The sequence below is a fragment of the Sarcophilus harrisii genome, chromosome 3 (genome assembly GCF_902635505.1).
Source record: "Sarcophilus harrisii chromosome 3, mSarHar1.11, whole genome shotgun sequence".
NCBI classification, from domain to species: domain Eukaryota; kingdom Metazoa; phylum Chordata; class Mammalia; order Dasyuromorphia; family Dasyuridae; genus Sarcophilus; species Sarcophilus harrisii.
In genome coordinates, this window is record NC_045428.1 from 72,890,915 (window position 1) to 72,905,787 (window position 14,873).

The 14,873-nt window shown below is 39.7% G+C and overlaps 1 protein-coding gene across 1 annotated transcript in view; it reads left to right on the plus strand.

Annotated features, from left to right (window-relative positions):
• The first annotated feature begins 263 nt into the window (after nucleotides 1-263).
• Nucleotides 264-14,873, plus strand: part of ACADL (acyl-CoA dehydrogenase long chain) — a 36,740-nt gene continuing 22,130 nt past the window's right edge. The window contains exons 1-4 of the mRNA XM_031958112.1: nucleotides 264-446; nucleotides 3,686-3,841; nucleotides 12,802-12,939; nucleotides 13,894-14,058. Of these exons, the coding sequence (XP_031813972.1) occupies nucleotides 361-446; nucleotides 3,686-3,841; nucleotides 12,802-12,939; nucleotides 13,894-14,058 (545 nt within the window). The 5' untranslated portion in view covers nucleotides 264-360. The remainder of the gene's footprint in view (nucleotides 447-3,685; nucleotides 3,842-12,801; nucleotides 12,940-13,893; nucleotides 14,059-14,873) is intronic.

Sequence of the window (14,873 nt, forward strand, 5' to 3'; positions counted from 1 at the left end):
GGTATTCGCTGCCTTTCCTCCGGACTCGGCCCAGGAGGCTGGCTCCGCTCCCGGCCCCCCACCCGTGGCGGGGCTTCCTTGGGGAGCAGGCGCTGGGCCCTGGTACCGGGCAGGTGTTGACAAATACCGGCAGGCCGGCTTCTGTGCCCCCCCCCCCCCCCCCCCCCCCCCCGCGGCCTGCACACTTCATGTTTTGGCAGGGACTCCTGGCGCGGGGCTTTTCTAATGACCGACAGACACGCGGTGGGCGCTAGGGGGAGCCTCGCCCCGCACTCTGTCCCCTGGGCGCTCACTAGATAAGGGCTAAAGTCTAAGGCCCGGCGGCCTCTGCCTTAGAGCTCGGCGCGCCAGCTGCCTGCCATGGCCTCCCGGCTCTTCCGCAGGTCTCTCCGGAGTTGGAGCCTCCTGAGCAACCAGCCTCGGCTCCCCATCGCCCCGAGGACTAGGCGAGTGTGCTGCGGAGGCCCGGCGGAGGGCGGGGGAGCGGAAGAGAGGGGAGGGTTTTTTTTTAGAAAAGTTTGTGGGAGCTCTTCGTTAGCGGGAAACGGGTGCTGCCGTAACTGAGTCCCTTCCGGATAACCCTCAAGGGAGAGCTGGGACAAGTTCTGGTCCTCACCTGCCGCGGGACTGTCGCCCCCGGGGGGAGTTCCTCCCGCGCCTGGCGCTGGAGCAGGGGGGCGGGCTGGCACCCCGGGGAGGGACCCCACACTGGAGGAAGCGGGGTCGTGACCCTGAACTTTGCCTTACTTTCTCCCTGGCTTTGACCGTGAACTTTGGACTACTTTCTCCCTCGCTGACGTGACGGTGAACTTTGACCCCTTTTCCCGACTTGGAGGCTTTGCCTCTGCAGCTAAATTTGGCCGCAATAGGACAGTCCCGCTCCCCCCCCCACCCCACCCCCACCCCCCCCACACACACTCTCCAGGGGCAAAGGGCGTCTCCGCGGGCGGGGCGGCGGGGTGGAAGGGCACCGGAGTTAATGCTCGCTCCCCAGTGAAGACCAGGTTCTCCCCACTAGACTGAGCATCCTTAGAGTGGAGCCGAGGTTTGCTCATTTTAAATCCCAAACTCTTCCGAATCGCCCGGCATACAGTAGGTACTAAATACATGCCGACTGACCCCCTGCTCCGGGACGTCTGATCTGGCTCCTTTTCTAGGACATGACAGATTCACCCTAGCCATGGGACCTCTAGGAACCTCTCCGGGGGATTCCCAAAGAGAAGGGTGGTTTTTATCAGTGGCTTTTATGGTGCTAAACTGCAAAATATCCTCCAACTTTTTCGTCTTACTTTACTTTTTAAAATTATAGAGAACACTCCCCCATCCAAGAACTTTACTTTTTAAAATTATAGAGAACACTCCCCCATCCAAGAACTTTACTTTTTAAAATTATAGAGAACACTCCCCCATCCAAGAACTTTTGGAAAAAGGGGGATTGATTGAGAAAGGTCCTTTTCTTGTCTACTTTGTATATTTTGTTCCTGACTGCTACATAGTAATTTCAGAACTTTAGCTATTGGCTCTTTTTTAATTTATTTATTTAATAGCCTTTTATTTACAGGTTATATGCATGGGTAACTTTACAGCATTAACAGTTGCCAAACCTCTTGTTCCAATTTTTCACCTCTTACCCTCCACCTCCTCCCCCAGATGGCAGGATGACCAGTAGATGTTAAATATGTTAAAATATAACTTAGATACACAATAAGTATACATGACCAAAACGTTATTTTGCTGTACAAAAAGAATCAGACTCTGAAATATTGTACAATTATTTAGCTATTGGTTCTTAAAGAAGCTAAAGTATTCAGTTTGATACAGAATATTTTTGTGAGTGGTGGTTTTTCCCCCCTCAGGGTCAAAATCACTATAATACCTGCCTCCCAAGGGGAAAAGGAGAGTTGTAGACTGGGGGAGAAAGGAGTTAGATAAAAGTGAATGGGGAATGGAAAATAAAATATTTTCTATTTTAGAAAACTCCCAAGTCTTCAGAGCCCACTTTGAGAACCTGTGTATTTTTCACTCCATAACCCTGCTGTCAAAAGTGGAGGAATGCACTATGGAAAGGAGCTATTGTGAAAAGGAAATTAATTAGTATGATTACTTTAATTGTTTTTTAGATTATAAGATTAAAACTCCTTTCTTTAGGAAAAGCTAACAACTAGGCCAGTCTAACATAGGCATTAAGTCTAGGTTACCTGGAAAAAATGAAGAGATAGATTGATAAGATTTTATCATTTAGAATAAGACATATCTTTGTAGGAATAAAATAATCGTAGGACTATGAGTTTATAAAAGTAGTTCCCTTTTCTAGAAGCTGGAAAAAGGGGGATTGATTGAGAAAGGTCCTTTTCTTGTCTACTTTGTATATTTTGTTCCTGATTGCTACATAGTAATTTCAGAACTTTGGCTATTGGTTCTTAAAGAAGCTAAAGTATTCGGTTTGATACAGAATATTTTTGTGAGTGGTGGTTTTTTTCCCCTCAGGATCAAAATCACTATAATACCTGCCTCCCAAGGGGAAAAGGAGAGTTGTAGACTGGGGGAGAAAGGAGTTAGACAAAAGAGAAGTTCTTTCCAGTTTAAATGTATAAATAAGCTGCCTTTTTTCTTGATCCATGGTCTAAGCTGAGCAATTGAATCTTCTAAAATTGTCTGCTGGAAAATGGGGGGAAAAGGGGAATTGCTAACTTCAAATCTCAAGTACTTTTTTCCCAGTGAGCTTTCTGGTTATAAAAAAACATAACCTTGAAAACACAGGTTTAAAAAAAACTCAGAAAAGTGCACTAATCAAAAAATTTATCTTGTACAATCAAATTATGGTCAGAACATGTTTTGGTATTTTGGTTATTGTTCCTCTCTTCTGTTATGAAAATCAGCTATGTAAATCACTTATCATCTCTGACAACTGAGGAGTAAATTGACCCTATGCAAATGATAACTTTGCAAATTAAATCATAAGTGCTTGGCCTTCGGTTTCTTTTTATTTCAGATAATTTATTTTAATAGTTGGCAATCTTAAGACTCAAATTTAGAGATGTAGAATTGGAGGATATCTTGTACCTCTTGCAAAGTGCTTTGTAAACTTGAGAGTAGAATCAGAAGAGACCTTATACTTTTTGCCAAAATGCTTTGTATCCTGAAAGTGCTTGGGTAAATGTGATGTATTATTTCATTCTTATCTTTTTAATAAGATTCCATTGGACAGAATTAATAAAAAACAAATGATAATGTTTTCTTGGTTGATAATGGTGAATTCTGTTCATTAGATACATTTTCAAAAATTGTGATGTTGGAATCCAACCATTGTTCAAATAGAATCATCCTCTCTGGGCAAGACACTTTAACCTCTGTTGGCTTCAATTTCCTATCTATAGATAACAATAGCACCTATTTCCCAATATTTTGAAGATCGAATGAGATAGTATATGTAAAGTGATTTGCAAGCTGTCAGTCACAATATAAATGCAAATTATCCTTCTCATCATTATTTAATTATTATTATTGTCATTATTACCTATGGCAGATATCCAGTACATTATCTTTCTGATTCTGAAATAACTCTCCTGAAAAGTAAAAACTTTTCATTGTTTAACAAAGGCATGGATGACAGTAGCCTGATGGGGGGAAAGTGATAGGCTATTTAAAGAAAATTTGCTAAGGGGTTTAAAAAATTTTTCTTTAGGGCCTCACATGCAGGAGGGAAAGGCCGTCTGGAAAGTTCTTCTGCCAAAAGCCTCACTGACATTGGTATTCGAAGAATCTTCTCTTCAGAACATGATATCTTCAGGGAAAGTGTCCGGAAGTTCTTTCAAGAGGAGGTGATTCCACGTCACACAGAGTAAATATGATAATTTTTGTTTCCATTTTGAAGATTATGAATTTAGATGTAGCCTCATGACAATATCTTACAGAGGGAAGTTCCTTTCCTTGTCTGCTTTGTATATTTTGTTCCTGATTGCTATGTAGTAATTTTGGAACATTGACTGGCTATTGGTTCTTAATGAACAGCTAAAAGTATTCAGTTTGATAAAGAGTACTTTTGTGAGTTTGCTGGGTTTTTCCTCTTAGAGTCAAAATCACAATTATTTGTTCTCTTTCTCCATCATTTCTGCATCCACATATATTCATATCATTATGACAAAAATTATTTTTTTATTATAAAACACAAAACCAGATGTGTCTTTTTATCTAAGTGGCAACCAGGGATAAAGGGACTGGAGTTCTGGCATTGAGTCAAAAAGACCTGAGTACACATCTGGCTTTAGACACTAATTTGATGTGTGACTGATCCTTTGCCAGTCACTTACATTCTGCCTGCTTCAGTTTTCCCATCTATAAAATTGTAATACCTACCTCCCAAGATTGTTATGAGGATTAAATGAAATGATATTTTTAAAGTGCTTTGCAAACCCAATATGATATAAATACTAGCTATTATGATTACTTCTATTATTATCTACTTAAGTGAAATGATGCCATTTTAATTTTAATAGTATTTTATTTTTCCAAACACATTCAAAGATAGCATTCAACATTTACCTTTGCAAAACCTTGTGTTCTAAATTTTTCTCCCTTTCTCCCCTTCCACATGACAGCATGCAATCCAATATAAGTTAAAGATGTGCAATTCTTCTAAACATTTCCATATTTGTTATGCTGCACAAGAAAAATCAGATAAAAAGAGGAAAAGGTATGAAAGGAAAAAAACAAGCAGACTAACAACAATTAAAAATTGAGATGCCATTTTTATATAGAATATATCAGGATCAGAAATGGAAATTTACCTCCCAAACTCAGAAAAATAAAAAAATAGCTTATTTTTGCTTGGGATTTTAAAGTTTTCTCACTGAAACCCTATGGGTGAATGTACCAAAAACTCTTTCCATTTTGCAAATTAATGAGAAACCTGAGTTAAAAGACTTGTCCAAAGCCATGTAGATTTAAGAGTCAGAATCAAGATTCTATCCCATATTGTTTAACCACCTTCCTAGTCAGTGTTCTTTATTGCTGCATTTTCCTCATTTTGTTCACTCTTACGTTCTGTTTCTTACCAGTACTTGAAAATAGCATGGAGTAGAGGATAGAGAGATGATTTCAAGTTAGGAAAACCTGAGGTCAAATCCATCCTCTAGCATATGCTGGATGGATATCAAAAGACAATTCTTAAGGACTATAGGTTACATATGTTCTATATAGCAGTGACATCAGATGACTTATCTCTTTCTTGACTCATGACTTTATGATCATGTTCCTAGTGAGTCACTAAAAGGGAGGAACACTAGCAGCTGGCATGTTCTAGACTATCATTCAATTTTAAAACTTTCTCTTGGTAAATTCCTGAGAGCATGCACTTTACATTTTTACTTGTGGTCTCCTAAATACTTTCAAGTGCCAATTTTTAAAAAAAAAGGCCCTTTTTCAAATTATTCAAATATGAAAAAAAGAGAAATATTTCAATGACCCATTTTTCTTATTTCTCTCTTTTAGGTGGGGGGCAATCTTATTGTCAACTCATCCCCCTTTTCTAGTAAAAAAAAAAAAAAGAAAAATACAATCTTTGTAACAGATCTACAGGTTTGCAGTGTTCAAAGCTGCACATCTCATTCTGTATCATGAGTCTTTGTGAGGAGGTGGACAATTTATTTCATCATTAATCCTCTCGAATTTGTGGTTGAAAAATGCAATGATGATCCTTGACAATTCCATAAGATTCATGATGGAAAATGCTATCCACATTCAGAGAAAAAACTGATGGAATATGAATGCAGATTGAAACATACTATTTTCACTTTGGGGGGGATGATTTTTACTTTCATTTTTTTTTCACAACATGATTAAAATGGAAATGTTTTACATGATTTTGCATATATATATATAAAACCTAAAGAAGATTGCTTACCATATTGGGAAAGGATGAAGGAAAAGAGGAAGGAGGAAGGGAAAAAAATTTGAAATCCAAATTTTTTTTAACATGACTATTATTTGATTTATTTACATTTTCTGTTTAAATATAAATTAGGAAAATAAATAATCCCAGTTTAAATTAAATCAAATAAATCCATTACCCAGTTAAACCCACTGAGTAGATTTGGAACCCCAAAATCTTTCAACAAATGAATGCTGAAAATTATACATGTAATTGGAAATAATGTAATGGGACTATTAAGTAAAAAAAAGCATTGATAAAACAAGTCTTTCAAAGTTTTGGCCCTTCAGAGTTGTTGTTATTATGTAAATTGTCTTCTAGTTTTTCTTCTTTGCACCAGTTCTTACAAGTCTTTCCAGTTTATTCTGAAACCACTCATTTCATCATTTCTTATGATATAATGATATTTTATTATATTCTATATCTGATTATTCACCTGTTCTCCAAGTTATGGACACCTTTTATTATCTATTAAATGATAGGAATCAATGGAACTTTCTTTAGACTAAGAAAAAAGAATAGGGTTAATGCATACACCACTGGTATTTGTGCTAGTTAATATAACTCATAAGCAAATTCCTGAATTTCTCAGGTGTGATGATCACGTATTTTAAAATCAGCCAGAATCAGGAATTCAGGTTAGGGGAAAATCGTCAATCTTTATTCTTAGCAGAGATGAAGAGAGGTCAGAGGTAAAAGGGAATCGGCAATAGCAATGTCAGCAGCTGAGTCAAGAAGCTAGCTAGACCAGAAACCAGGAGAACTGCAGCTACCAGAACCGAACCTCAGGCAGCAATCTCTCTCAGCCTCTCTTCCTGTCTCCCTGCCTTCACCCACTAAAATCGTCATTTCCTATACAACACATTAGGACTTGCACAGAGAGTAGGCGGGGGCCATTCTTTATCCAAGCATGTATATTAATAGAGTATAGTCCAATTACTATTTAGCCTCATGTGCTTGGGACCTCAGTGCATCAACTCAAGCCTCAGCCCATTACATCTCCCGCTTTCTTTTGTTTTAGAATACAGGTGGTCATGCCATCCCTGACTCCTCAGGGAGGTCAGAGCTCCCAAGGGGAGGTGATAACACCCTCCCTGACTTCTCAGGAAAGGAGGTGAAAGCACCGAAAAGGAGGTGATCACGACCCCCCTGACTTCTCAGGAAGGGAGGTGAAAGTACTAAAAAGGAGATGATCACGCCCTCCCTGACATCTCAGGAAGGGAGATGAAAAGCACCAAAGGGAAGTGGGGATTGCTAGCGGGTTTCTGGGCTGAAGGGTCTTATTATGCACAAACCCATCAGCATGGGAGGTATTACACAACCACATAGCAATAACGCAGAGGCTATTAGGGATGACCCTCCCCTCAGTCAGTGCAGGCTCGATGTGGTGTAACAAATATGAATTGTACATACAAGTAGCAGAATAGCAAACAATATAAATCAGCATGGTATTGTAAAAGATCTCCAGAAGTCCTAGAAGGAGGTTATGTAAACAACAGTCACACTTACACCTTCTTCAGCAGCCAAGAGATAGTTCAAAACCAATCTGTTGTCCATTGCTTCACATGTCAGGGAATCCAATGATCCCCCTGAGTTTTTGAAGTCCTGCAAAAGTCTTTTTATGTGTTAGGGAATCCAATGATTCCAGCAGATTTTGAAGTCCTGTAACAGTCTTATCATTTCTCAGAGAACCCAATGATTCCTGAGAGTTTTCAAGTCCTATGTCTCAGAGAATCCAATGATTCCTGAGGGTTTTCAAGTCCTACAACAATCTTATCATGTCTCAGAGAATCCAATGATTCTTGAGGGTTTCAAGTCCTACAAACAATCTTATGTCTCAGAGAATCCAATGATTCCTGAGAGTTTTGAAGTCCATACATTTTCGATGTCCATGAGTCAAACACCATAACTACCACGCTCTTTCAATGGTGAGCACAATCAGCAATGGAACCATCCAATATTTCTTGGGTCTTCTCCTTTGTTTCAAGGGTCTACTCCATCTCTCTGCAATGGACAAGGCAAATACGGCTTGTTGGCACCCATCTGATTTTCCCCTAACCTGAATTCCTGTCTCGTGCTGATCTTAAAATACACGATCTTCACATTTGGCGCCCAACGTGGGGCTCGAACCCACGACCCTGAGATTAAGAGTCTCATGCTCTACCGACTGAGCTATGGCTCGTTGGCACCCATCTGATTCCTTCTCCACCTGTAGAGATACAAGCAAACCCTCTCCCCAAAGCAGTTAGCCTATCTGGTCCTTTCCATTCACCACTTTCTGGGTCTCTCCACATCACCTGGTGATTATCTAAAGATAGTGGAGCTGCTCGCACTGGACACTGACCTTCCGGTGGGTTATAAAACCTGTCTGCTGGAGCCAGTGCATCTTTGTCAAAAATCAAGAAGTTAATAATATAAAGGATTAGATTTAGAAGTTCTCTAGGGTTACCTGTGGTTCCCCCTTTCTTTTGTTTTTGGAGGAGTGTCTTAATATCTCTGTTTCTCCTCTCTACTGTTGCCTGTCCTTGAGGATTAAAAGGTATGCCCGTGGTGTGTAAAATCTTATACTGTGCACAAAAGTGTACAAAATGTTTGGAAGTATAAGCAGGACCATTGTCTGTTTTTATTGCTTGTGGCACATCCATAATGGCAAATGCTTGTGTGAGGAATTCAGTGACCACTCAGGCTGTCTCTTTTGCTGCTGGTATTGCAAAAGTGAATCCCGAAAAGGTGTCTACCACAACGTGGATAAGAGACAGACGACCAAAAGATTTATAATGGGTCACATCCATTTGCCAGATTTCATTGGGTCTCAAACCACGAGGGTTCTTCCCTGGAGGCAGTGTAGGAGTGTGGAATGGAAGGCAAGCCGTACAGGCTTTTACTATGCTCCTAGCTTCCTCTCTTGTTATTCCAAATTGTAAACTTAAAGCTCGAGCAACCTGATGATATTTAGAATGAGATGCCTGGGCTTCTTGGAATAAAGGGATATTGACCAACATAGTTAGAAGGCTATCTGCCTTTGAATTGCCATCAAAAATGGGACCTGGAAGTCCACTATGAGAGTGGACATGCAGTATATAGATCTTACCTGGATGCTTTCTCACTTGCTCTTGAAGTTTCTTAAAGAGCTGATATATATTAGAGGCTGCAAATTTTATTTGGGCTGTGGCAATTCTTTGTACCACACCTACTGAATAGGCCGAATCAGATATTATATTTACGTCTCCTGGATAATAAGTAAGAGCTAGAATGATCACATTCTAGCTAGTTCATTCTGCTGAGTGGACTGAAAAGGAGTTCTGACTTCTCTCTTTATAGCTAGATCATGAGAGTACACAACACAAATATTATGTTTGGATGCATCCGTGAAGATAGTTGGTCCTTTAAGAGGAACTTTAGAAACTTTTTCTTCAAGAATCCATCACCAATTATGTAATAGTCTGGTTATCTTTAATGGAGACCCATGTGTAAAATTTGGAGCCATGACTAATAAAATTTGCCACTCTGGGATGGTCTCACAACACACATTAATTTGTGTATTGATATAAAACGTGTATATCTTGTCAGGTCTTGTCCCAGATAATTGTACTGCTCGCTTAGTGGCCTTTAATAAAATTCTAGCCACAAGCACTGGTTAGGGAGTAAGGCTTTGTTCTAGTTGTGCCGGAAGGTTCACCCACTCTATCACACTGTCTCCTTGATGAAGGACTGCTGTGGGTGCCTCTTGTGTGGCAAAAACTGATATTTCCAAGGGTTTTTGAGTGAATTTCAACCACATTGGATAAAGCCAGTTCAACTTTTCTCAAAGCCTCTTGAGCTTCTTTTGTAAACTGTCCTGGTGAATTTAAAGCACTGTCTCCCCTTAAAATGTCATATAACGGTTGTAACTGATAGGTAGTCAAGCCTAACACTGGTCGCATCCATTGGATATCTCCTATCAATTTCTGAAAATCATTCATTGTGTTTAGCTTCTCTGTTCTTAAGGACAGTTTTTGAATTGTAAGCACCTTAGAGTATACTTCATATCCTAAATATTGAAAAGGAGCATGTCTGAATTTTTTCTGGTGTTATGTATAATTTGTAATTCCTTAGTGTTTCTATGGTCTTTTGTAGACATGCTTCTAACATTTGTTCCTCAGGTGCACATCCCAACATATCATCCATATAATGTAATAGTATAACTTTTGGAAATGCTTTTCTTACTGGAGCAAGAGCAGCAGCAACATAAATTTGACACATAGTAGGGCTGTTTTTCATTCCCTGTGGCAAAACTGTCCATTCATATATTTTTTAAGGTTCAGCTAAGTTAATGCTGGGCACTAAAAAGGCAAATCTTTTCATATCCTCCTTATCCAGAGGGATAAGAAACAATCCTTAATATCTTTGACACAAAGAGGCCATTCTCTAGGTAATTGAGTAGGAGATGGAAGTCCAGGCCGAAGAGTTCCCATAGTTTCCATCTGTTCATTCACCTTTCTTAAATCTGTTAACATCCTCCATTTTCCAGATTTCTTTTTTTTACAACAAACACTGGGGAATTCCAAGGACTTAGAGAAGGTTGTAAGTGTCCTTGGTCAAGCTGCTCCTGTACTAATCTAATAAGGCCTGAATTTTATTGTTACCTAAGGGCCACTGTTCTATCCACACTGGTGTATCAGTTTTCCATTGGATAGGAACAGGTGAAAGTGTTGGCAGGCCTTCAACAGCAGCCCTGCTTAAAAAAACCGAAGTAATCATTTTTAACCCTAATTGCTGTAAAACGTCTCTTCCCCATAGATTGATGGGGATTTTTCAACTATAAAAGGGGTAAAACCTCCTGTTTTGCCTTCAAAAGTCCATCTCATAGGGGCAGCGGTAATTTCAGCTGCTATTGGTCCTCCTACGCCAGACATGTAGGTGTCTGCTTTAATCTTTGGCCAGTGACTAGGCCAATTGGCGCCTCTAATGATTGTATGGTGTGCACCTGTGTCTACCAATCCTTCTAATGGTATGCCATTTATATAGATAGTAAGCATAGGTTGGTCAGTTGTTATAGCTGCTGTCTAGTATATTGCTGGATTTTGTGGTCTGGAATCAGAATCTGGGTGACTATCAGCAGGCTGCTTATTAGGATTCTGTATGAGTAAACCTGATGCTACTATTTCTCCTGGGTAATAAGTCACACGTTGTCTGCCTGTATTGGTGACTGGAATATTATCTACACATTTCCCAGTTTCCCACACAGTGTGTGGATGGACACTGTTTTGTATGTACAAAAAGGAGGTGAAATGGTCAAGCCTACTGTGCCTGGAGGCAAGGGATCCATAGGCTGGAGAGGAACAGATTTCACCTCTCCAAGGGATATCTCAGTTGTCCCAGCTACATACAACTCTATTCTCCCTAATTGTAATCCCTTTCTCCCATTAGGTTGCTTCCTGGCTGATTGATTATATAATCCCTTTGTCCCATCATATGGCTTCCTGGCTGATTGATCATATCGGGCTATTGGACTTCTAGGCACTCTTTGGGTGCACCATTGGCTGCCATCATGCCCCAAGTGTTTTTTGCCTGGGGCCCTGGGGCTGGGCCCCTCATCCCATTTCCCTGAGCCTGTCCACATTCTGAGGCCCAATGGAAGCCTCTGTTGGATTTTGGACATGGGGTATTGGGTCTTGTTCTCCCACCCTATTTTCTCACTCTGTCTCTATACCAACATTGAGCTTTCAGATGCCCTATTTTACCACACTGAAAGCGTTGACAAGTCTCTCTGGAAGTCCCTTGCCAGAAGAGACCCTGTCTTCCCATGTTCGGGTCTTGGGAAGTCTGCATCATAGCCTGACTATAAAAGGCATTTGTGCCCACTGTGGCACAGCGTCTTATGAACTCCTCTAAAGGAGCATCCTTGCACAGTCCTAGTATAATTCTTCTGCAAACCTCATTAGCATTTTCCTTAGCAAGTTGCCTTATTAAAACATCTGTTGATACATTTTAGCTCAGTCGGTAGAGGATGAGAGTCTTAATCTCAAGGTCGTGGGTTCGAGCCCCACGTTGGGCGCCAAATGTGATGACTGTGTATTTTAAAATCAGCCAGAGTCAGGAATTCAGGTTAGGGGAAAATCTTCAATCTTTATTCTTAGCAGAGATGAAGAAAGGTCAGAGGTAGAAGAGAATTGGCAATAGCAATGTCAGCAGCTGAGTCAAGAAGCTAGCTAGACCAGAAACCAGGAGAACCGCAGTTACCAGAACCAAACCCCAGGCAGCAATCCCTCTCAGCCTCTCTTCCTGTCTCCCTGCCTTCACCCACCAAAATCGTCATTTCCTATACAACACATCAGGACTTGCACAGAGAGTGGGCAGGGGCCATTCTTTATCCAAGCATATATATTAATAGAGTATAGTCCAATTACTATTTAGCCTCATGTGCTTGGGACCTCAGTGCATCAACTCAAGCCTCAGCCCATTACACTCAGGACTCCATTTTCTTAGAAGCCACTTGTAGTCTAACTTGTCTTCCTTTTCTCCAGCTAGAACTGTAGGGCAGGATTCCTTGCTTTTGCCTTGTCCTCTCATTTTCTCAGGCCAGTCAATAGTTTAGGACTACAATCTGTAATACTCAGAAAAAAAAAAACATTTTATTTAGCTTCAAGGGATAGCTACAGGGTCAGGCATCACCTGTAATTACTACTGAGTACCATCCAGGCCTAACATAGCTACAGGACAAGAAGAAAGAGAGGAGAGAAAGAAAAGAAAGAAAAAAAGAAAAAATAGGGGAAGATATAAGTAGTAATTGTATAAAGTATTGATCATGGCACAGATTGACTTTCTCCTTTAGAAGATAAGTAAAATAGAAGGCCTCAAAATTGGGGTAATTTTTTAACTTCAATTTGCAGGTGGGAGAAAGCTGGAGAGGTAAGTCGGGAAGTTTGGGAAACAGCTGGAAAACAAGGACTTCTAGGTATCAATATTGCAGAGAAACATGGCGGTATTGGTGGAGACCTGTTATCTTCTTCCATTGTCTGGGAGGAACAGTAAGTATTTGATTCTTATTTTTATTTACTATTTATGTTGATTGATATTTCTTTGACAAATAATAAGTCATAGTGTGGCAAAGCTAGGTAAGACCTTAGGGATCACTTATTGTAGTCCCTTATTTTACTGATAGAGAAACTGAGACCCAGAATGTTATGTGACTTGCCCTTAGTCACATGCTAATGAAGTTTTACTTCATTTACTTAGTCTTCTTAACTCGTTGTCCATTGTTTTTTCCACTAGGTAGGACACATCATCTCCTTAACTATTTTCAGATATTAATGCCATATTTTCCTTTGAAACTTAAACACTCATTAAATCACTGAGGCCATGGGAATGGGAGAGACAGGGGGAAGGTCGTGGTGTCTTATAAATTACTCTATCTGTAGATGTTGAAAATAATTATTAAAAATACTTTAGTCAAATATTCATGAAAGTCCATTTATGAGACTGACATTTTATCCTTTAAAGAAAAAAACTATTCATATTTTTTATTATTTTGGGAAGTATTTGGACTAGGTGATTTGCCCAGGCTCACATAATTATTAAGTATTAAATGTCTGGAGTCACATTTGAACTTAGATCATCCTGACTTCAGAGCCAATGCTTTATGCACTATACCACCTAGAGTGCCCCCATATTTTTATTTGTTAAAAAGTATAATCAGAGTAAAAGAAAAAAATTGTCCAGTCATAGAGTGAGAGAGGGAGGAATTGCCCAATGATGTCCATACAATATCAAGAAATAGAGAAGAACATTAGATTGTTCTCCATAGATTAAATTCTTCATGGTTGGGGGAAAGTAACTATATGAATTAGATAATAGGCCTATCAAAATATTAAAGAAATATTATTATTAGAATCATGCAACCCTAATAATACCCGTTTTGTCTGGGATTAATTTTTTTCCCACTTGCTCTTCTCCTCACTCACCCTTTTCCTTTACTTTCTAAGAGCATACTCAAATTGTACAGGCCCCGGATTTAGTCTTCATTCAGACATTATTATGCCCTATATTGCAAACTATGGATCAGAAGAACAGATTAAACGTTTTATCCCTGAGATGACTGCTGGCAAATGTATTGGGGCCATAGCTATGACAGAACCTGGGGCAGGAAGGTAAGCTGACAAGTTTGGTTTTGGCTGTTTTTAGCAGTCTTACTAGAGGATGTGTTTGCAAAGAATTTCAGGGTCTGTATTTTAACAGATTTCTTTAGGGAAAACTTCAGTATTCAATTTATGATTTAGGATTATGTGTTTGCTTTCCCTAGTCATTAAGTTATGATTTGTTGTTGTTTTTTGTTTGTTTGTTTTTTGCTGAGGTAATTGGGGTTAAGTGACTTGCCCAGGGTCACACAGCTAGGAAGTGTTAAATTAAGTGTCTGACTAAAAACCATTACATTGAATTCCCAATTCCTATATTTATGCACACCTGCATTTTTGATTTCCTTCACAAGCTAATTGTACAATATTTCAGAGTCTGATTCTTTTTGTACAGCAAAATAATGTTTTGGTCATGTATACTTATTGTGTATCTAATTTATATTTTAATATATTTAACATCTACTGGTCATCCTGCCATCTAGGGGAGGGGGTGGGGGGGGGTAAGAGGTGAAAAATTGGAACAAGAGGTTTGGCAATTGTTAATGCTGTAAAGTTACCCATGCATATATCCTGTAAATAAAAGGCTATTAAATTAAAAAAAAAAATTAAGTGTCTGAGGTCAAATTTGAACTCAAGTCCTCCTGAATTCAGGGCTAGTGCTCTATCCACTGCGCCATCTAGCTGCCCCAATTTGTTGTTATTTTTGCATCATTTCAGTCATGTTCAGTTATTCATGACTCCATTTGGGATTCTCTTGACAGAGATATTGGAGCAGTTTGCCATTTCCTTTTCCAAGTCATTTTATAGATGAGGAAACCAAGGCAAACAGT